The sequence below is a fragment of the Eschscholzia californica genome, unplaced genomic scaffold (genome assembly GCF_041429995.1).
Source record: "Eschscholzia californica isolate CP2 unplaced genomic scaffold, dmEscCali1.0.p SCAF_3, whole genome shotgun sequence".
In the NCBI taxonomy this organism is placed as follows: domain Eukaryota; kingdom Viridiplantae; phylum Streptophyta; class Magnoliopsida; order Ranunculales; family Papaveraceae; genus Eschscholzia; species Eschscholzia californica.
This window is the reverse complement of record NW_028238420.1, coordinates 34,480,803-34,508,571: the sequence shown is the minus strand read 5'-3', so window position 1 is coordinate 34,508,571 and position 27,769 is coordinate 34,480,803. Positions and strand designations below refer to the sequence as shown.

General features: G+C 35.9%; 2 protein-coding genes across 2 annotated transcripts; one reads left to right on the top strand and one right to left on the bottom strand.

Moving 5' to 3' along the window:
• Nucleotides 1-7,689: 7,689 nt before the first annotated feature.
• LOC147549765 (uncharacterized) lies at nucleotides 7,690-12,215 on the top strand. Its single transcript, XM_086666575.1, has 9 exons — nucleotides 7,690-8,062; nucleotides 8,425-8,682; nucleotides 8,776-9,141; nucleotides 9,248-9,306; nucleotides 9,967-10,044; nucleotides 10,136-10,217; nucleotides 10,336-10,407; nucleotides 10,501-10,608; nucleotides 11,308-12,215. The coding sequence occupies exons 2-9, from the start codon at nucleotides 8,446-8,448 to the stop codon at nucleotides 11,857-11,859; spliced, it is 1,554 nt and encodes a 517-aa protein (XP_086522701.1). The 5' UTR covers nucleotides 7,690-8,062; nucleotides 8,425-8,445; the 3' UTR covers nucleotides 11,860-12,215.
• Nucleotides 12,216-18,661: 6,446 nt separating this feature from the next.
• LOC147549764 (fasciclin-like arabinogalactan protein 17) lies at nucleotides 18,662-22,787 on the bottom strand. The gene is made up of 3 exons (XM_086670142.1): nucleotides 21,070-22,787; nucleotides 19,463-19,584; nucleotides 18,662-18,931 (listed from the first exon to the last, which is right to left on the bottom strand). Exons 1-2 carry the CDS (start codon nucleotides 22,400-22,402, stop codon nucleotides 19,511-19,513), a joined length of 1,407 nt encoding a protein of 468 aa, XP_086526268.1. The 5' UTR covers nucleotides 22,403-22,787; the 3' UTR covers nucleotides 18,662-18,931; nucleotides 19,463-19,510.
• Between the last annotated feature and the right edge of the window lie 4,982 nt (nucleotides 22,788-27,769).

Sequence of the window (27,769 nt, the reverse complement as noted above, 5' to 3'; positions counted from 1 at the left end):
TTTTTGTCTTCCGAAATTGAGCAAATATAACTCACACATGAGATGTACCTCGTGTACCAAAAAATCATATTTCACTCTCTCATAAACGGATCAAGTGCACTTCCATCTAACACAAAGAACAATGTGACCAAAATTATTTATTCTACGGCTCGTAAATACCTCTTCAAGTGGATAATCTTCCAAAACTAAATAATACTCACGAACTATAAAATGGACCAACACTAATGTTAAGGGTTTCATGGTAACTAAAAAATCACAACCAACCTTAACAATGTATTATGGTTGAAAGACATTTTAACAAAGCATGATTAATAAAATATATCAAAATCTACGTCATTTTATCACATAAAAATCATGCATCAAATTTAACTAAAATACTTACAGGTGTTCCGCTTATTTTTCTCACTCGGTTCGCGTGATCATATGGAGAGATGTAACTGAAATAACTTCCATTTCAACTACAGATATTACTGTCTAAAAATTGTTGGAAAATATTGGCGTTTAAGTTGAAATGGAAGGTCGGAGAAATAATTGATGAATAAAATCATGTTGATCACTAGACTTCAAAGCTCGAGAATCTCGATTCTTTTAGACAGTAATTCACCCCCATCTGGTATGAAACCACGAGTACAAAACGGGTCAGGAATTATGTCTTCAGGATACGATGAAGCCCTTCAACAACTGTTTGGTTCAAAATATGTACGTTTTGACCAAGACCAAGAACACTCTGTATTAATAAATTGGTAATGCCAAAGAAAACCGATTTCGAACTCATCCAAAAACTTGTATAAATAAAATACCAAGAGATCACCTTCACTGTTAATAAAATGGAAAAAATAGAACAAGACAGACCAAGAGAAAATTTGTTTGATGCTTTTGTTTGTGTGTACTGTTAAGTGGCACTTATGCCACTTATTTATAGTTTCTCACTAGATACCATCTAATGGGTGCATCTCTACACATGGGATACTCATGGATGAATGGATGTATCCATCCAATACCAACAATGGGAATTGTACCCATTGGGTATTTTGAAAAATATCCAACATATTATTCACTTCTCAAGATAAGTAGATTACAACAAAAACAAACTAAATCAAAAGAGAGGAATAACATAAAATAAATTTCTGTAAAGACATAGATGACAACTAATGTAAACCAAAACAAAAAATATAAATACCAAAAAGAAACAAAAATACAAATAATGAAGATTGAAGAAAATTTTCTACATTTTTTTTCTCAAGTTTCTATTTCACTGATCCTTTTGTGTTTCTTATAACCATTTATTCACACCATTTGTTCACTAAATTGAAGTTGGCCGAGAGATATAGAGCAGATGAAGGATATAACCGAAAATGGTGAAATTTTTTGAAAAAAATAACAAAACTTTGTTAGGATAAAAATATATATAGCAGTAAGTGATATTCACTTCAAAGAGGTTAAAAAAGATTTTCTCCCACTAATCTCTTAATCCCACGATCTTCTTCAGAGTGGTTACAAAAGATTTTCTCCCCACTAATCTCTTAATCCCAGGATCCCACGATCTTCTCAAAGAAGAAATATCAACTGACTTATAAATAGGGAGAATGGGAGATAAATACGTGGGTAAAGAGAAATAAGTGGGTAGTAGTTATTATAGGGATATTTTAACCAATTTTAGTTTTTATATCATCTGTCGGATGTGTTCTCAACTAAATCTCTAAAATAAAAGGGACGGTCAGTCTTATCCATTAGATAACTGACTGAGCTGTTTTAATATAATAGATTGAATTAAGGGATTATTTTCCTCATATGCTGGATATGTAAAATGGACTGTCATTGGATTAGATTACTTGGTGTTAGTGTGTTGAAAACAGATATCTCTCATGTCCAAAGGGAAAATTTATGAGTTATTTTTTTTTTGGCCCCTACTTTGTGACCAGCTTCCTTCTTGACCCCTTACTTTTCATAAATTCAAATTTGGCCTTCTTTTTAAAGTAAATGTCATAACTACCCTTCCTATAAAAAAAAAATTAAGTATGAAGGTCGTCGGCAGGTCGCTGAAATTTTTGATCGGTCGGCGACCCTATGGGAGAAGATGATGTGGCGAGAGAGTTGACGTGGCAGAGAAAGGTGATGAGATGGAGGGGAGAAAGTAACGGACACTTAACGGTAACGGAAAAAATGGAGCCTTCTCGGTAATATTGATAAAGTAGGGGGCTACGCGGGAAGCTGGTCACAAAGTAGGGGCCTCTAGGAAAATAACCCAATATATTAATAGGAAGGGTAGTTAAGGCATTTACATTAAAAAATGGGCTAAATTTAAATTTATGAAAAATAGAGGGGGCCAAAAAGGAAGCTGGTCACAAAATAGGGGTCAAAAAGAAATAACTCAAAATTTATATACAAGGCACTTATTTGTTCTTTTTTGTTGCAACAAGGCACTTATTTGTTCACACAACCACACTTAATTTGGTCAGTTAACTATGACCAAATAATTGCCGTACACATCTCTTCTTTCCTAATTTTGATTGGATTATTGTTGTCTCTTTATCTCTCGTCGTCTCTCCCACACTCTCTCTTAATCTCTTTCTCTCACTCCTCTCTGGCTATTTTTCTCTCTCCCTCGCCACGTGTCTCCATATCCAGATGGAAGGGGCGACGGTCATCGTCGAACTTGATGGTAGTGGTTTTGTCGATTGTGGTGGTGAGGTCGGTAATTGTGGTGGTGCTCATAGAGAGAAAGAGGAAGAGGGATAGAGAGATTTTCCGGCAATGAATATCAGGAGAAGAGTGTACAGTGTGTTTAATATCCCAGCATATGTAGTAAGTAGTACACATTTTGGGTGGTTGGTGCATAACTTGCTGTGTAAATAACAAAATACCGTGGTGCTTATAAAATTTCCTCCCAAATCTATTTGGGTGCAGCTTGGCCTGGCCAACAACCAGGCTGCAGGCATGCATCTCGTAAGTTTGAGAGTGAGAGATAGAGAGAAAGTGATAAACTTTCAAGGCACCACTGTGTTGGGGTCCCTCTTTATATAAAAAGGATTCCTAGTTGAAATAGAATTTTTCTTATTCCTTATTTGGGGAGAAATATAAGTTTTTATTCCATGCCTAAAAAGGAATCCTATTTCCAGTCGAATACCTCCCTAATTATCATTATAAATGGGGAATGAAAGGGAAGAGATTATTCACAACAACTTCCAGAACAAAGAGAAGTCAGAGAAAGAGAGATTTCTGAAGTGGTTCTTTCAAAAGAGATTGAAAGAGAAGAATATTGGTTTGAAGAAAAGAAGATTATTAATCTTGTGAAGCAATTTAGTTTGTGGTTATCTCCTTCAACCTTTGGTAATCTAGGATATGTTCAAATCCTAAGGAGTGAGAAATCTTTATATCTCTTTCTTGTTTGGTTTATCCATCATAGGTTTGGTGAAGAGTTGGTTAATCCTCTATTTGTTTAGGGAAGAATTGTTATCCAAGAGTGTTTCTAAACATCTTGAACAGTTGGTTTATCCACCATAGGTTGGTGAAGAATTGTGTAACCCATTATTTAATCATAGCGGAAGATTTCTGGACTAGGTCCCGTGGTTTTTTACCTTCTATCTTGGAGGGATTTTTTGCCACGTTAAATAATCTTGTTGTCTCTGCTTTTACATTCACGTCTTTTATCTTCGTATTCCTGAACAAGTTAATTAGGTTATTTTACCTAACAAGTGGTATCAGAGGTCCGGCTATATTTATCATTCAGAAATATGAAAGGGAAACAGTAATTCGCACTTTACTAATGATTCAAGGGAATTCGTGAATGAGAGTTGAATGTAGTTGGAATGTGAGATATCAGTGGATCCAAGACGTTGTTGAAGAAAAAAGTGTTGAAGATCAAGAAAATCTATATAGAAGACAGTATTTCAGATATGATGGCAAAACTATTGCTCAAAGGGAAGCATTATCTATATAGTAGTATTGCTAGCTTTGGAATGGTGGGTCTTTTTCATAAGTCGGGAGGGGAAGTTTGTTGGGGTCCCTCCTTATATAAAAAGGATTCTTAGTTGAAATAAGATTTCCCTTATTCCTTATTTGGAGATAAATAGAAGTTTCTATTTCAAGCCTAAAAAGGAATCCTATTTCCAGTAGAATACCTCCCTAATTATCATTATAAATGGGGAATGAAAGGGAAGAAATTATTCACAACAACTTCCAAAACAAAGAGAAGTTAGAGAAAGAGAGATTTCTGAAGTGGTTCTTTCAAGAGAGATTGAAAGAGAAGAATATTGGTTTGACGAAAAGAAGATTATTAATCTTGTGAAAAAATTTAGTTTGTGGTTATCTTCTTCAGCCTTTGGTGATCTAGGTTTTGTTTAAATCCTAAGGAGTAAGAAATCTTTGTATCTCCTTTCTTGTTTGGTTTATCCATCATAGGTTTGGTGAAGAGTTGGTTAATCCTCTATTTGTTTAGGAAAGAATTGTTATCCAAGAGTGTTTCTAAACATGTTGAACAATTGGTTTATCCACCATAAGTTTGGTGGATGAATTGTGTAACCCATTATTTAATCATAGCGGAAGATTTCTGGACTAGGTCCCGTGGTTTTTTACCTTCTATCTTGGAGGGATTTTTTTGTCACGTTAAATAATCTTGTTGTCTCTGCTTTTACATTCACGTCTTTTATCTTCGTATTCCTGAGCAAGTTAATTAGTTTATTTTATCTAACACATTGTTCGTGTGTTCAACTTCCTCCATCTTATTTATGTTATGGAAACCCTAGATTCCCTAAAGCTAATGTTGTTATGTGAATATAACGAGCTAGAACACGTAATATGCCTACTTATCCGTCATAGTCAAACAAGATTCAGTGATGCGCGTATAATGCCTTCGAGCATACACGGGAATTTGTGCATGTAACACAATGTTCATATTCGCGGATGGAACCAGAATCTGAAATGGAGTGGCAAATATTAAGAATTTGAGTTTTTATCATTTTTGACAATTTTATACTAGTTTATTTTTTTTGTCTTTCACTATAATATAAAGTCAACAATTGGTAGCCCAAAGTGGTTCCCAGGTATTGACATAAACTCCAGAAAGTCCTGGAGGTCTCAAGTTCGAATCCTGGAGAAGGTGGAATCTTTAGTTATTTGAATTGGGATTATTAGGGTATAAATAATGTAGTTGGGCTTTAGGTCATTGTTTAGTTGGGCTACATGCCCGGTCTTGTAAGAGGTTTGATTGGACGGTTATCGAGCTTATCACACCCCATAATGCCAAATGTAATGACTACCGTTGATCGTAGTCAATTTCCAAAAAAAAAAAAAAAAAAGAACGAGTATAAAGAAGATCAATAGTTCGATGTCTTTTACTATATATAATACTGAGTATACAGAAGATCAATAGTTGGATATTCTTAAAGGTGTTACCAAATCATACTTTTGTCACGTCAAATATGGCTTGAGATTTCATAATCAGATGATAATTGATTTGAAATCTTTTTATTTTGCCTTTAAGGCGTCCCACCGACAGACCATACTCTAGAAGCATATCTATAAGGTATCCAATGAGTAAGGCAACCGTTTTTCCAGACCTTTTGGCCACTAATTGATTTTAAAATTCTATAACTCCATCCACAAACGTTTACAAAGAAAAATATGAAAGCACATTATTTGGACTTATTAGCTCACCAGTATTTGGAGATGGTTCAGTTTTCGTTTTCCCTTAGAAACAAAGCTGGACCTACTTTCTTGCATGGGCCATGGAGAGAATTCATGAAAATAGTGAGGCTTAAGTGGTCCTATAATGGTATCTAATCTTCAATGGAGTTTTTGGGTTAGTCGAGGGTCCCTAAGCTAATTGGGAATTCGAGATAAACTAGTATGTAGAAAAACAACCGGTATATTCTCAAGTAGGGATGAACAACGACCAGTCCAACCGATCCATTTTCAGTCTTCGGTTTGACTCAACTGGCCGATACATTTATAATGTGATAAGATAAGAAAGAATATTTTTTGAGAGTTGAAGAAACAATGTTTTGAGTTGCAAAAAATTTATTTTTTTACTTTTTGTTACAAAAACTCCCACATTATTTTTTTTTAAAATTCAACAAAATCCACACATTTTTTAAAATTTAACGTGTCGGTTCCCGAATAATTTTTCAACCTTAGAAGAAAAATATTATTTCGAAAATAGTCGTACATACACAAGTTTTTCACACACCCACAAAATATCTACACAAACGCTTCTCAAATGCACATATTTAGGACTCCAAGAGAAGTTAAGGTTGAAACTGAATTTTAGAGGGTACGCTGAGACTACAAAAAAGAGGTTGAGTGAAAATTCTACTTCACACTCTAATCATATCTCTTTGGCCCGTCTGAAACGCAATTATTTGAAGACCATTCCGTTTTGAATTCCTTAATTCTCCTTAGATCATGAATGAACGGTTTGGATGATAGTTGCATAATAACCGTGAACCGTCCATCATATCAGTAACTGACAAAACTATAATTGTAGCCACGTTCTCGCCAGCTCATGCCGTTAGTTCTTATGACACGTCACTTTGTCTGATTATGGTAGTTACATATCACGTTGTATGTTTCGTGCCACGTAAGCGTTAATAACGGAGCACCAACCTGGTAACCTAACTAGCCGGTTACCCACTTCAAGTAGTCCAACGTTCACCAAAAGGAGATGTTTATAATTGCGGCTACACCTGAAACCATGTTCTCCTCCGCATTTGACCTTATTACCCTTAGGATTATCCAGATTGACTAAGGTATCCCATGAAATTCAACAGTCATGCCGAAGAGGTGGGAAGTCAAATTTAACTATAGAATAGCTTTGCTTCTGCCACAAATAGGGAAATGCTAAATGTACAAAGAATCTTTAACAAGATAAAGATTCTTAACAAAATACTAAGCGAACGGTCTCGATCAAAGTCAAATTTTGAAAAATTTTGAATTTTTTTTGTCTTTTAGTGAAAATGAGTCATTAAGTCAAGAATTTTGTCAAGGACGTTGTACATGTATTACTCCCGTTTTTTTTTATTATTTCTAACTCTGACCTTCAAATTTCAACAAAAAAAAACTCTGACTTTCAAATCTGATAAGAGAATCTAATAGTTTTGCTTCTCCTTATTACCATTAAATTTTGACACTGTTAATTCTAACTCTCTTACTTACAGATATATTGTTATGTTTACAGAAATTTTATACAATTTTGACACTACATCCGTAAAGATCAAAAATTATGGCGATCACCTTAAAAAATACAGTACTATTTTTCTAGCATTACACATAAAAATAGTGAAATTCATAATCTAATACATGATGAATAAATTATATAAACAAGATATATTTATGTGGAATATAGAATATGAAACAAAATTTCAAATTCAACATAAACACGAGAAGAAAAAAAGTTAAAATGTACTAGGATAATAAACCTAAAATCTACTCATTCTTTTCAATTTATAGAGTTGGAAAGTCTTACGAATTGAAGAAGTGTGAAAAAAGTTTGTAAATATAAAAAAGAAAAAATACAAACCAAGATAACAACGTAAAATGTTCAATTAGCTTCAAATTAAAACTAACATTTATTTAACGATGAATATAGTCTACGACCCCTTCGCAAAATTATAAAATGTTCTTTTCGCAAAATTCAATAGTATACACCCCACTACCCTTGTTATAGGAAAAAGATGCAACACCCATTTGTTTGTCATTTTCAGCATTAAGGGCAATATTGTACATACACAAAATTTATGGCATTTTCGATATTTTGAAAGTTCTGTCTATTCGTTTTCAAAAGTTTTTCGTCTCGTTCTTATCAATTTCATACTTACTCGAACCAGAGCGGATATGAACAGTGAAGTAGCAGAAGAAGAACAATAGTCAAAAAGAAAGAAAATTAGGGTTTCAATTGATCTTCACTCGATTCCGAACTCATCTAAACATTCCAAGCTTCTCAATCGAACTTGACTTACTTAATTTCTCTCCATTCCAATCCATGGACATCGTTGCATTTCTCGATCATTCTTCCAACCATCTGAGCATTTCCGTTCCATAATTTAGTTTTAGATTTTCGTTTCGTGTAAGTGCTACTTGATGATGTACTTATCTTGTTCTCGATCTGTCTTTTCTTACTTTGATTTTCATTGATTCTGATCCTTTTGTGTTTTGTATTTTAGTATTAGTATGTGTTTTGATCTTTGTCTTCTTACTTTTTATGTGTTTGTGATGTTTAAAACGATTTATTAGGGCAAAATCGAGATGATCTGTGTGTTGATGGTTAGTTTTGGTTTTGATTTGTTAAAAGTAAAGCAATGAGTACTGTTTCCTATTGTAAATCATATTGTTGTTGATTCATGATTTTTTTTTTCTATTCAGTTATTTGTAGACAGCTCTGGCTAATAAAACTGTAGGTTTTGAGTTCTATCTGTTTTGTTTGTGCAGAACTTTAGGATTAGTTTCAAAATGAACTATGAGAATGGGGCTTCGGTTGAGCATGATAATGGTGTTCTTGAAATACCCAATTCGGTAGAAGGACTGAGTTTGAGTATAGACAAAGAGAATGAAAACCTAGATAATGTTGTCGATGTTTTGGAAGTGAAAGATGTAACTGAAGATCTGTCGAATCGCCAAGCACGAAATACTTCGGAAGTTGAAGTAGAGGCTTCTATGCCTGTCTCACAGAGTTTAGATTCTTCAAAGGTATACTGCATTCATTTCATTTTCAGTTTCAAGTTGTTTTCTGTTGATAATTTGATATTGGGTATTGATTAAGAAAACTGTCTTTGTTTATAGAAACCCGGAGTAAGGAAAGGTAATGGTGTGAAGAACAAGAAAGCGACCAAAGATCATGTCAACAAGAAAGATTCAAATGTTATTCGTAAAAGCCAGAAGCCAAGCCTTTCTCAGAGTTTCTCTTTTCCATCGAGAAGGGGTTCTGGAGATAGTGAAAAACGTATCATTGATGGCAAGACAATGAAACCTAATTCTCGACCGCCCCGTACAAATGGAGAAATCGGGGCCATTGTCCCGTCTCGGGCCAATCATTCAAGTAGGCGAGCTTCCGTTGGAGTGAGTTCCGTAAATTTAACTCCGAAGAGTGCTGGGTCGTCTTCTAGACGTACTACTTTAGCAGCTGGTCCTAGCATGCAACGGTCTTTGGTGAGGGTTTTTGTTTCTTTTCAAATTCGTTGTTATGCTTCACAATGAAAAATTTAATAGAACTCAATTTTTGTGGTATTAATTTTCTCTATCTATGTGAGATCAGATCCCAAAGTTAGAATCTGGGAATGCAATTGCCAGTGATCCATCATCAGAAGTCCCTCAGTAAGTCCACTCTCTTCAGTTAATTGTGTTCCTAATTTCTATTATGGGGCCAAGTCTGGATTTTGGAAGAAAATTATACTATTGTTTCATACTAAGTGAAATCATATTGGGCTTTATGTAAGAATGGCGTTTTTTCTCTTCGGTATGAGATTCATCTATAAAACTCGAGCTATGAAATGATGACAAGTGTTCTAATTGGAAAGTCTATGGATCTTGTTTGACTTGATATGTATTTTTTTTTTTTTTTTGAGAATTCGGCTACGATCTACGTTAGTCGTTACAAGGCATTGATGCATCATGGAGATGTAATAAGCACGATAACCGCCTGATTTAAACCGAGAATGAAAGAGGCCTAAAGGCCGACAACAAAGAGGCCTAAAGCCCAACAAATTATTAAATTATTTATAGCCTAAATTACATAGGATAAATCTTGATGGCAACTGCTTCCACCGAGACTCGATCCCACGACATGTATTAGTTGTAAGGTCGGAGTTATTCAAAATGTTGATTGATTTACTAATGAATTGTTATGACATAAGGACCTTCACAGTCTGAAGTGGCATTTCAGTGTATTATATAATTGGGTTGCTGAGAGCTGTCTATAGAAATTTCGTAATGCCACTTCGCTTGTGAAATGATTTCATTCGTTTGTAATTTCAGATTAGATGACCAAAATCTAAAACCACGTAGGAGATCGTTGATGAGTAACGAAGATGAAGATACACATTCCACTACCTCGTCAGTTATCTTCTCTTTGATTTGCATTTTGTAATTGTTACTTTCTGTTCTATATATTTTGGAAGACTAATATATATTATTGTATCGTCAGAAGCACCACCCCTTGTGGGTCACGGAGCAGTGCTTCTGGATTTGCATTCCGATTGGGTGAGCGTGCTGAGAAAAGAAGAGAGGTGACATCTCCTTAATGTCTTTACTCTTTAGTATATAGTTCCTTTTTCTTGTCTCAGTACTCAGTGGTTTGATATTATATATCATTGCCTAAGAGTTCATTTTTGTCTCTTCCACTAGTTCTATTCGAAGTTAGAAGAGAAGATTCATGCCAAAGAAGTGGAGAAAAATAATCTGCAAGCGAAGTCGAAGGTAGAAACAAGATTTCAGAGGCTTTTGTTCAACCTGTATGACTCGTATCAGATTCTTGTAGCTAGCTATTCATTTTTACTTCTCTATTTGCAGGAGAGTCAGGAGGCGGAAATTAAGCAATTAAGGAAGAGCTTGACATTCAAAGCTACACCAATTCCCAATTTCTACAAAGAACCCCCGCCGAAGGTTGAATTAAAGAAGGTTTGCTGTTAATCCATTTCACTTCATACCATTCCATGGCAACTGGGATTTCGTCATTCTCTAGGATCTGTACTTTTTGTGAAAAGAAATTTGTATCCATGTATGCTTTTATTCTTCAAAAAGGCTCTTACGGCTCATGTTTGCTTTTATTCTTCTTAGTGAATTCCCTTCATTAGTTCACCATATCATTTTCCAACTTCAGTAGGCTAGAAAGCTGGAAACGAAGTAGCGGACTGTAATGATGTTAAAAAGTTACATGTCTTGGTGGGATGGTCAAGTTATTGACCAAGTATTTTGAGGGGAAATATGTAAACAAAAGGTAAACTCTAGCTTGATCTAATTCCTCGAGAAGAAATATTGAAACCTCGTAACCTCAAATGGATAAGTAATTATTGATACAGTAAGATGTGGAGCCGTTAGTCAAATGATTTTGCCGTATGCGCTGGTGTTCGGTTAGCCTAATAGACTAATTAAACATCATTCGGGGTGATGTTTTCTTCTCTTTGTTAGATTCATTGGCCACGATTATGCATTTTATCTCTAGCAGTTCGAGCTTTTAGAGTCTTTGGTTTTCTTTAGTCAATTTCTTAGTTAACAAGGCAGTGAAAGACCATCTTGTGAAGCCAAGGTGTGGTACTTTCGACTTGATCTGTTAAGTGTTCTGCTATTAGCTCAGACAGTTTGATCATTTTGTTACAGATTCCAACTACACGGGCAATATCGCCAAAGCTTGGGAGGAACAAGATCCCTGTTGCTGCTGCTGCTACTGATGACTCTTCAGAAGGAGGAGAATCTTGTCAGAGCCCAAGACGGAGCATCATGGGCCACAATAAGCCTACTAAAAGCTTGCCAGGAGATACCAATAGAGGTGCAGTTGCTACGAAGACCACAGTTCGGAGGTCATCATTATCGAAGCTTCCATCTAAAAATTCAACCACCGTCAAAACTGTAGGGAAGCAACTCTCAGAGCCAAAGGAAGGAGACACTGAATTTGAAAACCAGAAGGCGGGGCAAACAGAATTGAACAAACTGGAGAACCTGAAAAGTCTGGAGGGCGAAGCTACTATTGAGGGACATCAGAACAGCTCTGTGGAAAAGAATGATTTCCCTGAAACTGAATCTATTTTTACTAATGAGAACAAAAGCAACTCAGTGGATATCCCTTCTCTTCAAACAGAAAAGATGGCAGAATCAATTGTGGAAGACGCCGAGACCATCTTGCGTTTACCTAATCCCAGCATTACTTGTTAAAGGTGAGTCTCTCTCTCCCTCTCTCTCTCTCTCTCTCTACATATATGTTGTGTTTCTACATTTGTGCAGATTGCAAGTTCTAAAACACTTTGTGAATAGGAAGGGTGTATGGATCGGTAGTATTTGTATGTTGTTTGTGCTTCTTGTCGACAAATAATTTAAATTGATGCCAGTTAAACATTGCATCTAGTTCTTCATAAAACCTGACGCTTCCATTTACTCTGGCACGGAGATTTTACGTCGTGAAGGTTTTTTCTCGAGAAATATAAGTCAAGAAATATGAAGTTGTTGTCCATGGGTTATCATTGTAAAAATTTTATTTATGCTTGTCTAGTTGCATCTTCAATGTTTTTTAAGCCCTTCCATTCTTTTCCATTTCTACTTTTGTCTGGATTAGATATTTCTAATGGGCCGTGTCCGTTCGGGATCGGCCTGCACGACCTGTGGTGGGTCAGAGGTCTGGCCCTGATACACCGTTATGCTTTGGCCCTGTTTGGGCAAGTAAGGTGACAGCCGAGACCAGTTTTTACAAGCATTATTACTGTTCATGGCTGACTGGATTAACAAATAGGTAGGATTAGTCTCATGCATATAGAGAAGCACTTCTCTTTTCCTTTAGCATTACTGGGTTTACTTCTTGGTACCATTTCTTCTTCCTCTTTGTCATCCTGCCATTTTTATAGGTTCCGGATATAGTTTTATGATGGAAAATTCATCGTAATTTGACAACATAAGAGTTTAAGATCTCAAATTGGATAATTTATTGAAAGTGTTGAACCCGAAGTTAATCAAAGAGAGCCTGCTCCAAAGAAGCCAGAAATATTAAGAAAAATAAATTACCCGAAGTCTGAGACGGGTTTGGCTCGTCTGCCCAGATTAGATAGGCTAGCTATGGGAAACATGTAAAATGGTTACCCAAGTATATGTGCGTCCAATAGCTCTGGTTGATTAAAGAGATTAGAGAAAGTCTCATATATATAATTGTTAGATACGAAGTTTAGTCCTCCGTTAGTTTTAGGTTCGTTATTTATTTCATGCATGTGGTTAGCAAGCATTCCACATAACTGATGTTTGATGGAAAAGTCACTATGCTTAATTTCATTTTGGAGGTTTGGTAAATAGTTGTTTGGTCGATTCTAAATGACCCTAAATATTTTGCAAAGGGTATTTTTGTCAAAACTTACGCATGTGGTCGACACTTGAACCTTTAACAAATATTTGACGGAGAAATCGAGAAGGGGTTTAACCCTATATGTATATTCATTTTAAGGATGTAGTCCAGTGTCATGATATCATAAATAGTTGGGTTTAATGTCTAAATAACCATATATTTTTTAATAAGTAAACAAGCAAGTTACCTTTTGAAATCACTAATTAACAAGTAGGCCATTTTCTATTTTTTTTCATCCCCAAATAACCTTGTCCTTTTTCTGTAAGCATTTTTCACATGGTATTTACCCAAAAAATTAAACAATACAAAGGCAAATGGAGATGGTTGAATTAACTTCGTGGTTATTGGATGGATAGACGGATAAATGACAAAATATCTTAAGTTATTATTATTTGTAAGGATTATGTTATAATGAGTTTCTGATAAGAACCTAAGTTCTTCTCCAGGCTAGCCAAAGATAAACGTAATACTAATAGAGAACGTTATTAGTAACTTCAATATTCATATTCATATCCCCTAATTACTATGAAGTCAGCCATATGTATAGGCTACAACCAGACAAATTAGACTCTAACTAGGACTTCTAATTAGACTTCAACTAGGATTCAATATTTAGAAATATAGAAATTCATAATATTAAATAACTAGAAAATATCTTCTAAAATATAGAAACTCTTAAGTTTAACTATAGAGAATATCTTTCTCTATCATTCCTCCTCCCTTGACTGCATTCTTGCCCTTAAGGATGTTCTTGATCATAGTTAACACCGGGTCTCCCTCATCTTCAACAATTGGTATTTCGTCATCAATCGCAATATTGAGGATAAGTGTCTTCTTCAAAACAGAAACATGAAAAACAAAATGAATTTTAGTTCCCTCTGGTAATTCCAAACGATACACTATTGGACCGATTTTTTCCAGTATTTTGCATGGACCATAGTACTTTGGAGACAACTTCAGAGACACCCTTTTTTACTGTAGAACTTCCCTTCTCAGAGCAGCTACTCTTATTAGATGCTACTTGTTTGGAATATCCTCCATATATGATCAGTTTTGTTTACTTCAGTGGATTGATGTTCATCGAACAATTTGATCGAGGAGAAGGTCTAGGAACATTTTCTTCAATGTGAATTTCTTTCTTTTCGATTCCTCTTTTTGTATATTCGTCAGGATGGCATCGCTGTCGTCTCTCTCTGAGATTTTTTTGTTCTCTCTGCGAGCTTTCTTCTCCTCTTCTTTGGTTGTTTCTCTCTCTGTCTTATCTTTATCTTTCTCGGGCTTCTTAACCATGTTTGAAATACGCTCAAACTCTTCTTGATATTCATAGTAGGACCCTGTTTGTCGTAATTTTGCTAGTGGAACCCGTGCATCTCCATACGTCGTTCTCCCGAAGCGACCTACAACCGCTCCAACAAACTCTTCCCATGTACGAATACCTCTTTTAGCTCAACGACACCATTGCAATGCTTTTCCATCCAAGTAATTGTTTGCAAACTGAATCTTTTGGTCTTGTGCAGTGTTATAAAAATCAAAATATTATTTAGATTGAAAAATCCATTCTTCCACATCTGATCCGTTAAACCGTGTAAAATATAACCTTTCACCTTTAAAACGATCACCTCTTTGAGACACAATCTCTCTATTGTCGATCAATCTTCTCAATCAATAATGATTGATTTACCGTCATCTCAGCCATCTTCTCCGTCAATTCACCTAATTGCTTCTCCATTCTTTTTTTTTTGAATTTGTACCAAAAATAAGGTTCTCTAACGAAGAAAAAAGTAATGCAAAAGCAAATCATAGGAGCGTTTGCTCTGGATACCAATTGATAAGAACCTAAGTTCTTCTCTAGGCCATCCAAAGATAAACGTAACTAATAGAAAACTTTATTAACAACTTCAATATTCATATTCATACCCCCTAACTACTATGAAGTCAGCCATATATATAGGTTACAACCAGACAAATTAGACTCTAATTAGGACACCTAATTAGACTTCAACTAGGATTCAATATTCAGAAATATAGAAATACAAAAACTTCTAAATTACTTAGAACTCTAAAATATAAAAACTCCTAATATTAAATAACTAGAAAATATCTTCTAAAATATAGAAACTTCTAATTTTAAATATAGAGAATATCTTTCTCTATCAGTTTCTCTTATGTTCGATTTCTTCAAATTTCAGTATAGATTTCGTGAAATACATTTAAAATGTTGAGATTTAATGAAAAATGTTAGAAGATATGATAAAAATGCTAGAAACACCACAACGATGTCATCACTACTTTTTGAATTCAAGCGACAGTTTTTGAGCTTCTAAAGAAGATCACCAAGGTAAACTATAACTAAAACTGTATACATAAACCTTAGATCGTACGTCACAAACCTTTAAGGAATACCTTTAGGTACTTCCATCTATAAAACAAAAAGAAAAAAAATCAAGTTTTTGTTACAGGGTTGACCAAAATACTAGAAACATCACAAAGATGTCTACAAAACTTTTCGGTCTCTAGCACTATTTTTTAGTACTACTTTCCCATGTTATCTTTTTTAGATAAAACCAAAATGTAAAGAGAGAAACACTGATGAAAATTTGTGGATGATTTTCTGATTTTTTTTATTTTGAAAGAGGTTAACGAGAGAAAACATATCTTGGAGGAATAGCTTTTTGGAAGGTTTTGGTCTGATGAAAGAGAGAAGGAGGGTGGTGGGTTGATGAAAGAAGCTTTTGGAGGAAGAGAATTTTGGAGGAAGAGAATTTTGGCGAAAGAGGGATGATGAGAGAACGAGGGTTTGAGAGTTTTTTAACTAAAAAATATGTTAAGTATTACGATAGAAGAAAATAGTTAGGAAAGTAAATTACTCCTAAACGCCCAAAATTCCATTTCAAGTTATCTTTTGGCATTTTCTTTTTGTTGAGATTATCTTTTGGCATTTGACCTATTGGCCTTATTATTTTCAAACCCACAATCCATCCCCCGAAATAAATTCCCTAGGAAATTAAAGCAATGAAAATATGTTTTATGTAAATGATGGAATTGTCTATTTCCATGGAAATTTTTTATCTTTATGAAAATATGTGATATCAAACACAACCTAAGTGAAGTCCATGGGTTTCTCTATTATGAAGTTTTTTGTTTGAGACTGGATCTGCTTCATACACTCTTATGAACTGTACAAGTCCGTCTAAACAAGCTAAGGTCAAGTTCCACCAAATATCCTTAGGGCATATTCAAGCAAAACTCAAAAGAAACTCCATTAATATTATGTGTGAAGTCTCTATTGATATTCTCATTCTATGTGGCAAAATAGAGGTCCTCCAATTTTTGCGTGTCTCAATGCAAATCTTAAAGTTGATTTGTTTACTTGTATGGTATGATAACTTCTGTAAAGAAATATTTAGTAATTGTGAAGATATATGAAAACTTGATTTCTATTGACCTAAACTTTCTAAAAGATGAATTGGACAATGTGGACGGTAGAAAATCATACAATTAACAGTACGTCGATTGGTGGCCCGCCGAAAATTAGGGCTTTAGACCTCCAAATGTATGAAGTTCTGGCTGGACCTGTAGACAGACAAAAAACAAGTTGAACCGTGAAGTCTTGGGACACCGGGATGGTGCCAGTCAAGGAGGCTCTGACAGGCAAGTCAGCAAACTAGACAGAAACTAAATAAATGGTGGAATGCTGAGGGTATCACCATGTTGTACGTCGGAGGGTGGCTCGACCCGTAGAGTGACCATAGCTTCGACTCTACGGAATATTTTGTCAAGTTAGTCTTCTAGAGTAGCTCGAGAGTTCGACTTGATCGAGGACACTAGCAGGTCGAGAGGTGGAATCGGTCGGAGAGTCTAGCAGACCTTTAAGGGTTCTGGACTTTCGAAGGTAGATTATCGTCGTCTAAAGTATTGATTGAAAGATAATAAGTGAGAGAGAAAATTGGTTCAGTAGAGTTCTAGCTGATATCTGATGCCTGAGTCTCCTTATATTTATAGGCGACCGATGGACTCGTGGAGTCTGTCAGACCCGAAATACTTGGCGTGGAGGGTGACTCTGAATCCTAAGGGAAACCCATTATAGCCATCGATCTATTGCCTAGAGAAACTTGACCGTACGATTACGCCACCTCGACTCTCGACTCTTCGTAGTGTGAGATCGCCTAAAGGTATTTCAGGCGACGTGCGGTCTTCGAGCGATCTAGTCAATGGATACGTGGCGGGATCTTTGGAGTTGAGGTTGACTCAGTAACTCGCAGGCTCGGTTGAAAGCGACCAAGGGGTGCTTGGAGTATTATTACTTTTGATGGGTTACTGTTGGTCTAAATGGATGTTCACAAGGGGTTAGAGCCATTTAGGCTTCTAATGGATCGAATTCCACGTTGGAGAGTGTCCAACCAGTAGGCTAGTGGTGTGGGCCCAAGTGATATTTATTCGAAGTAGGCTGGGTCTAGCTAGGCGACGTTTAGGCGAGATGGGCCTAGTACGATTTTGGGCCACTACAAACAATTAGAGATATCTCAAGAAGGCACTATTGAAACATCTCTATTTAACTACCGCCGCATCATCTTAGAGATGCAAACTTAGTTTTTCATTGGAGTTTTTCTTTTAAGAAATTTTTAAAAACCTTACACGTGACACATAAAACTTTTAAAGATAATCTTAGAGATGCAAAGAGCATCTCCAATGCAAGACTCAATCTTAATATCCTAAGTGTCACGTAGGACTTTAGAGTTTTTTGAAGAAAAAAAACTCTCCAACGCAGAACTCATTTGAGATCTTAAGATGATGTGGAAGCATTTAATTTTGAGAGTCGTAAGAGTCCTAGTCGTCAAATTTAATTTTCAGATCAACAGAAAGCCTTTCTTTCTCAACTACTTTTTCTTACTAAATGTATGTGTGACATGTGTAACCATTAGAGTTTTTTTAAGTGCTGCAGTGGAGAAGAACTTAAATTAGAGACACTCAGTTGAGTCATATAGGAAAGAGAATCTCAATTGAGACTTGACGCATAAGTTCAATTAGAATTTTTTTTTTAAGTTTTGCATTGAAGATGTTCTTAGTGTAAGTACCTCCCATGAGTCTCATGATGTGAGAATTATGGTTACACCCTTCCGTCCTTATTTGCCGTTGAACCTGCACTCACGTAATATTCATAAATGGTCCCCGGTCTAATGTTTAGATACTCCTTTAATCGACCTACGAGAATGACTTTTTTATCCTGTTAGGATTGTCGTCTGGATAGGATGGGAAACACTTTGTGGCCACAAGGAGATATCAAAACCATGGTGTATCTTCTTTAGTGTGACTGCTTCGACTCCGCAATCTGAGGAACCCAACACCTCCAGATTTTTGATCACTTGGACCTCTCTTATTGAAGACATCTAGGCCCCGAGTACACCATATCTGGAAGGACTTCGCCATCTTCTAGTGACACACAAAGTGGGTCTTCCTATGCCATGATCTCAGATAATAGATGGGGTCTAGATCACATACTGCTGGCCAAAATCAGCTCATGAACCTTTTCCACCGACATTAAACAATCATAGCCCTAAACGAAAAGTTCGAACTCATGTGTGACCCTATCCCAAAATAAAAGTATACCATAACTGTAAAATCCATCTTATGTACACACCAAAGTGGAAAAAATATATATATATTCTGCTGTACTTCACATGTTTAAATCAAACCCTAATTCCTTCCCTTCCTAGACAAATTATTCCCATTTCATCAACCTTCCCCTCTCTCATACCATAACAAATAACACAAAAAAGTGAAATCAAAAAAGAAAATTCTTCCTTCCACACTACCTACCATTATAATGGAGCCCTCTCCCATTTCTCCATCTGATAATAACTTTGTACACCTCCAAATGCTTTTCCCTATCATGGGTCGAAACTGTAACAGTAAAACGAACCACCTATTAAATCATTAACCTTATATAGTGAATTATTCTTTTTGGTGCATTATATGTAAAGTTTGATTGATTTAACATTAAAGACCCCACTTTAGGTTTTAATTAATTGTGGCTCTACTACTATGTATCCAAAGGGGACCAAAAGTCCAAAGTGAGCAATTAAATCTTGATTTCCCTTGCATCCATTAAAGGTTAGATGTGGTGTCGTGATGTAACAATATTTTCGTACATACTCGCCGATGAGAATTGTGAGAGGTCAAGGTACTCCCTCTAGAATCTACCAAAAGCCCCCGAGCACCACAAACTCGGGCCTTCCGGTCCAGGTTGCAGGCCAACTGGCTCTCTTTCCACCCATAGGGCAGCCGAAAAACTTGACGTGAAGTTGGCGTGAATTGAATCCATCTGATTAAAATTCGCGCCAACTTCACGCCCATTTTTCCAAAAACAAAAAATGGGGAAAATTGAAGGGAGGCTACCATAAATGTGCAATTGAAGTGGTAAAGAAGTTATACCTTTCTTTCTTTGAAAGAGTTGTTGGGTGTGTAGTTGGGGTAGCTTTTTCATTGGCAGGTGGTGAAATGTGAATCCTGACCAAACACCCCTAGCATCCTGCAAGTTACTTCCTGTAGTTTACCTGTCATATTCACCATAAACTTCCTTTTATTACAAACCCAACTTTGCCACCCAATTTTATAAAATTAGTACTCCATATGAGAGTTGAATACTGAAACCCACTTGTCTTAGAATATTAAGACAGATTAAATAATAATTAAAAATACGATTTAAACTCAACGTATATGTAATATTAAATCATTGTTTGCAATTAATTAGTATTCTATATACATCTAATTAAAGAATTCCCAATCACAACAAAACAAAACAAATCATGGAAAGGAAATTAAATAAATAATGCTGTCAAGGATTCTCAAAAGAGTTAGAAAGTGAGTGTCGGCGAAGAATCAGAGACTAAATTTATAGCAGACTACTCCCAACCTGGATTTTCTTGTGGTCCTTTCCCCTACAGTAATTCTTTAATCTTTATTAATCTTCACTTTTTCCATTAAACAATTCTACCTCTCTCCTTTCTCTAGAAAAATTATTCGTCTCCTAGCATCGGTAATGTGAATGTTTAATATGGCTACAAACAGAATGACCCTTAGAATAATTTTCCTTTCCTCCCATCACATGAAAACATAGAATAGGTGAAGCTTCACTAATGTCACTACTCAATCCAATAAAAAACATGAACACATGGGGAAACTACAATAAAAATAAAAATAAAAATATGGTTAAAACTTCTAAATGACGAAATGAACTTCAACAATGCATATGCCATACATGCGCTAACAACGGGTATACATGTATAAACCCGCCAAGGTCTGTGTTTACGCCTAAAATTGGGCACTCTTAGATTTATTCGCTTATCCGGATCTCAAGGTCTGTAAATGTCAAATCTAAAAGTTTCGTATGAGAAATACAATCTAAGGGCTTAGGATACGCCATGTTAGGCTGCTAGAAAATGTACAGACCACGAGGTCGTTATCTTGTAGAATTTTTTCCATACTTTACACACTACAAAAAGTAGATAGATAGAGATTTCAAACTAGAAAGAAGGGAACCCCAAAAGTTCTACATGTTGGATAATTTGAGTTGTGTTTAATCTCCTCGAGATGTTCAATGATCTCGGCATCCAACGGACCTGAAAAACTCACATATGTGTATGTGTACAGACCTTGTACACATAGCATGACTGAAAGAACCATCTATCAGATTTAGGAATCATGCTTTTTGAGTCAATTCCTTATGACTAAAGCCAAAAACCACTCCACTTATATATCAGATAACTTATAAAATAACCCCTTCTCTCCATCATCAATAATTGAAAAACATGTCAAAAAGGAAGAAAGAAAATTCACAGTAAAGAAGAAAAGAATATCAAATTCACAACAGTTGACCTGACCCCAAACACCACCGACACAATAAATCTCAAAAACAGAGGTTAGAATTGGTGTGGCCGGTTTCTCGACTCGCCCAATGAATTCGAAACTCATCTTAAAACCCTAATTCAAAATTAAAACTATCTATAGAAAATTGAATAGATAGAGAAAGAAAAACGCACCTCTTCTTGGCTTGACTGAAATTTTAGATTTAGGATCCACCATTTTTGTTTCAGTTTTGGGTTTTTCTTCTTCATCAGGGGGAAATAAAACCCCATCAATACCCTGAACTGAAATTCGACCATCAGTGAAGATATCAGGATCAAATAAATAAGCAGATTCATCACCATTCCCAAATTTCACAGACCCATCAGCTTCTTGAGCTACTACTTTATGTGGTAATCTCAAAGTATCATACCTAATTTTCCCAAATCTTCTCACAGCATTATACATACTTTCTTCAGTTTGATACTCAGGTATTATGTGATAATACATTATTTGTTCTGGCGCACCAGGTTCACTTAATTGATCGGTCGTTAATCTCGCCATTGCTTCATCATTTGGTGCTAAAACTGTAATTACATAACCTTCTGAAACTAATCTCCCCATTTCTGTTGCTAATGAGGTCAGATTTACAAGAATATCTGCCATTTCGTTGTAACCTCCATAATGTACTAGGGTTTGGATGAAATCCTTTACCTGGCTATGGCCATCGAAGTGGTGGCGCGGTCCACCTGGTCCGGGAGCAGGAGCCGGTGCTAGTGATGGACCAGGTGCCATAGCATCGTAGATCGGGAGAATCGGTGGCGAACCAGCTGGAACTGGAGCCACTGGTTTTTTAATCCTGTTAGTTCTAGGATCAACTTCTGGTGCTCCGGTTGGTAAAACGGCTGAGATTGAACGAAGATTACGACGTCGATTGAAATCTTCTTGAACAGATCGAGGAATTAATAACCGTTCTATACCGTGGATGACTCCGTCTGGACGAACCACCGCGTCTGGATAAATCACCGCCGCGAGATCGACTTTTTTGCCGGAATCTTTACTCGTCAAGTGGAGAAATTCACTAGTGAGAGTATTGTGCTTAATTGACTCATCAATTGAGTTTGGCCACTGAGTCGATCCGATCCGATTGGGAATTATATGAAACATTAGAAGTTTCTGAAGAGATTTGATATTACCTGGTTCGAGAAGGAATCTTTTGAATTCAGGATCAAGATCTCGTTCAAGAGCTTCATTTTTAGGAGCGAAAATGGTGATATTATGTTTACCAACAGCTTCTTCTAAGGTTTGTAATAACAGAGCTTTCTCAACTAGTTCTGATAATTCAGTGTAGTGAGAATCAAGAAGAGCAACAAGAACTGAATTAGAGTTGATTTGAATTGAATTCAATGGATTAGATGATTTATGAGTTGAATTTTCCGGCAATGCAGCATGAATTCCGGTAAGAAAGAGGAAACAAAAGTAGAAGATGATAGTGATTCTGTATAAAACGCCATGGAAATTGAAATCCATGGAGATTTCAGAAATGGAATAGAATTTACGAAGAAGAAGAAGAAGTTCTTATTGTTTCTCTCTCTAGGGTTTGTTGTTATATATGGATGGTTGTTTTAGAGAGAGAAAGTAAAAGAGAGAAGAAGGCAGGGGCGAATGTCAAAATCTCAAGTATGTGTTGGTGGTGGGTAAAAATGGCGCGTAACAAAGAGGGGAAAAAAATCACAAGGTAATACACGTGTGGATGAATTTATACTACTTGAGATGCAAATGCTTCAGTTCAACTCTTTCTCTCTATCTCTCTCTAGAACTTCTCCCTCTCCCTTTCTCTCTCTAGAACTTTTCCCTTCCCTCTCCCTTTACCCTTTCTCTCTCTTCTCTCTCGCTTTTCAAGACAGGCTGGATTGCTGGATGTTGTGGTGGTGTACTGCTTAATTATTTCTTCCCGGTGTCTGGTTGTACGGTTTAAGTTAATGGTGTTCTTTTGACTTTGGTTGACCTTACATTACTTTAATCAAAGTTAATAATCTATATGTGTTTGTTTATTTGAAGTAATTTCATTTAGAAGGTCATGATTTGGTATTATATGATTACCTTGAATTTGTCATTCATTTTGGCTTATTGTCATCACTATGTACACAAAAGATTTTTGTGTGACAATAGGTTTAGGTGGGGTAAGGGTTATCTAACAATCATAAATATAATGTGGTCCTCTCCACTCATTGTTAATTGATTTTGAGTTTAATGACCACAAACTTAACACTTTGCACCATTGTTCCAATTTTCTAGTTTACATTATGGTATTTATTTATTTAGTTTCTATTTCGGTATCAAGGCGAGAAGTGATTTTCTACAATTTTTACTAGTGATCAATATAGGAACGTAGGGTGCGAGCGATGCATGTTCAAATCCTCTAGGCAATCTTTTTTTTGTTTTATGGGGCAATGAAGACCCCTTTTTTTTTGTTGACATGGGGAATCGAACACTTGTTTTAGTTTTTCTTCTCCTTTATCCTCTTATTCTCTTTCACTCCTCCTTTAATTTAATAAGTTTGATTTTTCTTCTCTGTCAAGTTATTATGTTTTTCATCTATGTTTTGATTGATTTTTAAGCGAAAATAATTCATCTTTATTGTTATAAATTCTGTAAGCATATGTTTAGTTTGTTTTACGATACTACTACAATTCATTTTGAAAATGTGATTTTTTATATTCATTAATTACAATAAATATACCAAAATTTATTTTAAAAATTATGTATTGTTTTTTACTGTTCTATTACAGTAAAAGGGTCTCGATTAAAATTTCACATTAGGCTCCAATTTTTCAGTCATTTCATTAGATCATCGCGATCCCACCGGAGAAAATGATCTCCTATTCTTTTAGCACAAACCTAATACACTTATATAGGCCTGGATAGTTGGCGTGATATACAACCGAGATGATGCAGTAGTAAGACATTGATTTGATGATGACAAGTGTATGTGTTAGCTTGAAAGATAATATTTATAAAATGACAAAAGGAAAAATACTACTTCTCTAGTCTCAGTTTTGAGTGATAGAAAGATGTGACACTTTTAAATCACATTTTCAATGATTAAATATCGTAAAAAAAAACGATAATAATAAACACAGTTAACATAAAAAAAAAACACTTGCTTTCAACTTATTTAAATATTAAAGTGTTGTTTGACAACCCTAAAATAAGTTATTTTTTCCACCTACTTAATTAGAAAAGTAAAAGAGTTAGTTGATAACGCGAAAATTTCTTACTTTACTTGTGTTAAAAAATGAACAGAAAATAAATTTGAACTAGTTTATCAAAATAAATCCTTCTTCTTCCATTTAAGTTGACAATCTCAACGCTTCGATTATCCATTAGAGAAAATATTTTACCAATAGTTCTTCATTACTGTCTTTTCCGGCAAGAGAGAGACCGGATCTTAAAAGAAGTCGAATATATCATCATCTGATTAAGTTTCATTTGTAGTGTTTCTTTCTAGAACAATAAGTATTAGATGTATCAAAATTGATCCTATTTTCGTTTGACGAATTTGTTTGTCCATTTACAGCATAAAATAGAGAATCTTTAGAAAACTCTTTTGATATGTAGTTTCACAAAATTTCATTTGCCTCATGAACGAAATGATCAAATTCGTTTTTAGGATTTTTTTTTTTTGTCTCTAGAAATCTCATATTTGCAACATATTGTGAACTATCATATTATCTAAATGTTTGTCCATAATAAGTCATTCCCCAACACATCGTTTTCTCGTGCATTATGTAGAAAAAGTGGAGGGACAAAAAACGTTATTTTTGCCAGTTAGACTTTCAGTTTATTTTTTATCGAGTCAGAATCTTCCGCTCAGTTACTCACCATAAAATAGACTTATAACATAAAACTCTAACTGAGAAATTCTATTCATCCCTCCATTTAGTCTCTCCCCGAACCTCCACTTAATGTGGCGACATATCACTTTAACCCAAAGCAAATGGAGAGAGTATATGCTTCAGTGGACGTCACCACATCAGGCGGAAGCCGGAGGGCTGGGAGATGAATAAAATTTTTGATTCCAAAAGTATGGGGAGAGAAAGCAGAGAAGAAAATACACACATAAGGTCGAATAATAGAGGTCCAATGTTTTTCGTCCCTATATCTTACCAACTGCAAGCTAAAATGTCATAGTCTTCAACCCTCATCAAAATCGTATAGGAATAAAACGTCGGCATTTCGACCACGACACTTCTCCTGCTTGCCTACCCAATTCCAACTACTACTACTGCTGGGTTAACCCGATTGAGTTTACCTAACTAACTCGGTCTTCCTTCTTCCATTCTTGTTATTTAGTGTCGGTGGCTCAATGACTTAATTTTCGTTTATACTTAAATAACTATTGATTTTGTATGAGAACAATGTAATTATTATGTCATAATAACAACATTTAAACTGAAAGGGATTAGGTGGATGGTTTTTTCTTTTTTTGAAATAAAGCTGGATAGTCTTTACTCTTTACTCTTTATTACAGGTTTTCTGTAGTCCTACCTGGAAATTTGATACACCTGTTATTAATGGTGGGGTAGAGGAAAGTTAAAAGATATCATGTAACCCAATGTAGTTTTTATAGGCGCTCCTCCTTTTTTTTTTTTACTCTTTGGGTCTCCCTCGCTGTCATGGCGGTTCAAGGATTGTGGCAGAACGAGGGTAGTCGGACTAAATCTAACTCGTGATGGGCTTAAACAAGACGAATTAGGTTCAGTCCGAATATCCTCGGAGTGGCCCAACCCGTGAGCTTCAGACTGTTCATTCCGAAACTCACATACAGGGCCGACCCTAGCCCAAAGCCACCAAAGCGGTGGCTTTGGTCCTCCAATCGTATAGGGCCTCTGGTTGAATTGTTTAAGGTTATTTTATTACTTATGTTCAATGTTTAACACTAAAGTTGAATTAGTAAATTGGTTATACACTTGTTCGCAACCCAACCGACCACGGTTTGAGCCCCCACAAGTCCATTTTTTTTTATAATTTTTATAAAACGTAAAAGAACTTGAGGGCCCCAGAATTGTAAGTGGCTTTGGGCCTCGTAGGTGGTAGGGTCGGCCCTGCTCACATATAATACCAAGAGAGAGGTGGGCGGAAAACAAAAGAATGGGGCTCCTTTAAATACTTCCTTAACATAATAATCTACCAACAAACGTGCACCATGTTTTATTTTTCGAGGAGATATAAATAAAGCAAACCACAGAATTCTTACAAAGTCAACTAACTAAAGCGGAAATAAAAGAAGGTACTACATTCCATACTTTTTTCTGACAACTATTTCTACCCCATTTAGCTAGAGCATCTGCTTTGGAGTTGCATTCCCTGGGAGCATGAGTGAAAATGATGTCTGTGAACTGATTCTTGAGATCTAGAGACTTGGAGATGATCTATCTGGATTGTCAGTGTAAACTGTCACTCTGATCATTGATGTATTTGATGATGTTTTGATTATCACTTTCGATGTGAACATGTTGGATTTGAAGTTGGATCGCCCATAAGATACCGTAGTGTATGGCTAAGCTTTCACATTCTTCTGAATTTTGTCCTTTGACAGTGTCTGCTATGGCTATGATAAAATTTGCTTCTTCATCATGGATAATGCACCCTATTCTAGCTGGTTCCGTCAGTTGCGTAAAGGAAGCATCCACATTAATTTGAGAAATGGTGTCGATGGAGGTCTCCATTGTTGTTGCCTTAGTTTTTTCCTACATTTATTGGTTACTAATGATTCAATTTTGAGTGGTGTGATGGACGTATTGTTGATACGGATGATCATCTGCATTGGTGTTTGTTTTGGTGAGTTAAAGCTATTCTCGCACCTAGCTTTCCAGATAAACCATAGAATTTTTGCATATAAATTTGTAGTTTCCTCATTTAATTGTTCCCATTGCTGAATCCATTGTTTAACCTTAGTTAATTGTTTAGATCTAACCTGAAAGTGAAACCATATTGCTCTGGCATAGTTACAGTGTAACATCACATGGTCTAGAGTTTCATTTTCGTCACAGTATGCACAATTGTATATGTTACCAATATACTTGACAATTTTGTCCCTGACTGGTAGACTGTTTGTACAACATTTCCATAAAAATAGTTTTATTCGTGGTATAGTGTTCATATTCCAAATAAAGAACCAGTTCGTTGTGTCGTGCATAGGTCCATTACTCACATTTCTCACATAATTATACATTGATTTAACAGAGAAGTTTCCTGATTTAGTAAGTGTCCATTTAGCTATGTCCTCCTTATCATTCTGCAAGTTAATGCTAAGAATAACGTTGCAAGTATCATTATCAAAACAATTGTTAAGCAGGTTAGTATTCCAGTTGTTATTTGTAATGAGCTGGGCAATCCATTCGAGGCTAGAGTTATTTTGATTGTTGATGGGGGGAGGGTGGTTTGGGATCCTGAAATCATGCCATATACTAATTTGTGTACCCTTATTGATATCCCAGAATACCAGACTCTCCATCTGATTGAAATGTTTACTGATAGCTTTCCAAGGCCAAAAATGATTAGCCTTGGGGGGGAGAGTTTATTAGATTTAGGGAAATACTTGGCTTTGAAGACTTGGACCCAAATGGAATTGGGGTTGTTGAGAAGACGCCAATTAAGTTTGTTGAGGAAAGCTTGGTTATCCAGAAGCGGAAGACGGAGACCTAGCCCACCTAATTTGCGTGGCTTACAAATAGCGGGCCAGTTGATGGTGTGAAAGGTTTTGGATTTTCCCCACCCTAAAGTCCTTTGGAGGGACTCAATGCTGTTACAAATGCCTTTGGAAATGGCAAAGCATTGCATCTGGTATCGGGGAACGACCGCTGCAATAGTTGAGATTACTATTGAGCGAGC

What these genes read in the sequence shown, in the direction of transcription:
- LOC147549765 (XM_086666575.1), top strand. Translation starts at nt 8,446, where the DNA reads ATGAACTATGAGAATGGGGCTTCGGTTGAGCATGATAATGGTGTTCTT. An exon ending in AGAGTTTAGATTCTTCAAAG is followed by an intron (nt 8,683 to 8,775) that starts GTATACTGCATT and finishes CTTTGTTTATAG; the next exon opens with AAACCCGGAGTAAGGAAAGG. An exon ending in GTGCTGAGAAAAGAAGAGAG is followed by an intron (nt 10,218 to 10,335) that starts GTGACATCTCCT and finishes CTCTTCCACTAG; the next exon opens with TTCTATTCGAAGTTAGAAGA.
- LOC147549764 (XM_086670142.1), bottom strand. Translation starts at nt 22,402, where the DNA reads ATGGATTTCAATTTCCATGGCGTTTTATACAGAATCACTATCATCTTC. An exon ending in TTCAGTCAAGCCAAGAAGAG is followed by an intron (nt 19,585 to 21,069) that starts GTGCGTTTTTCT and finishes TGAATATGACAG; the next exon opens with GTAAACTACAGGAAGTAACT.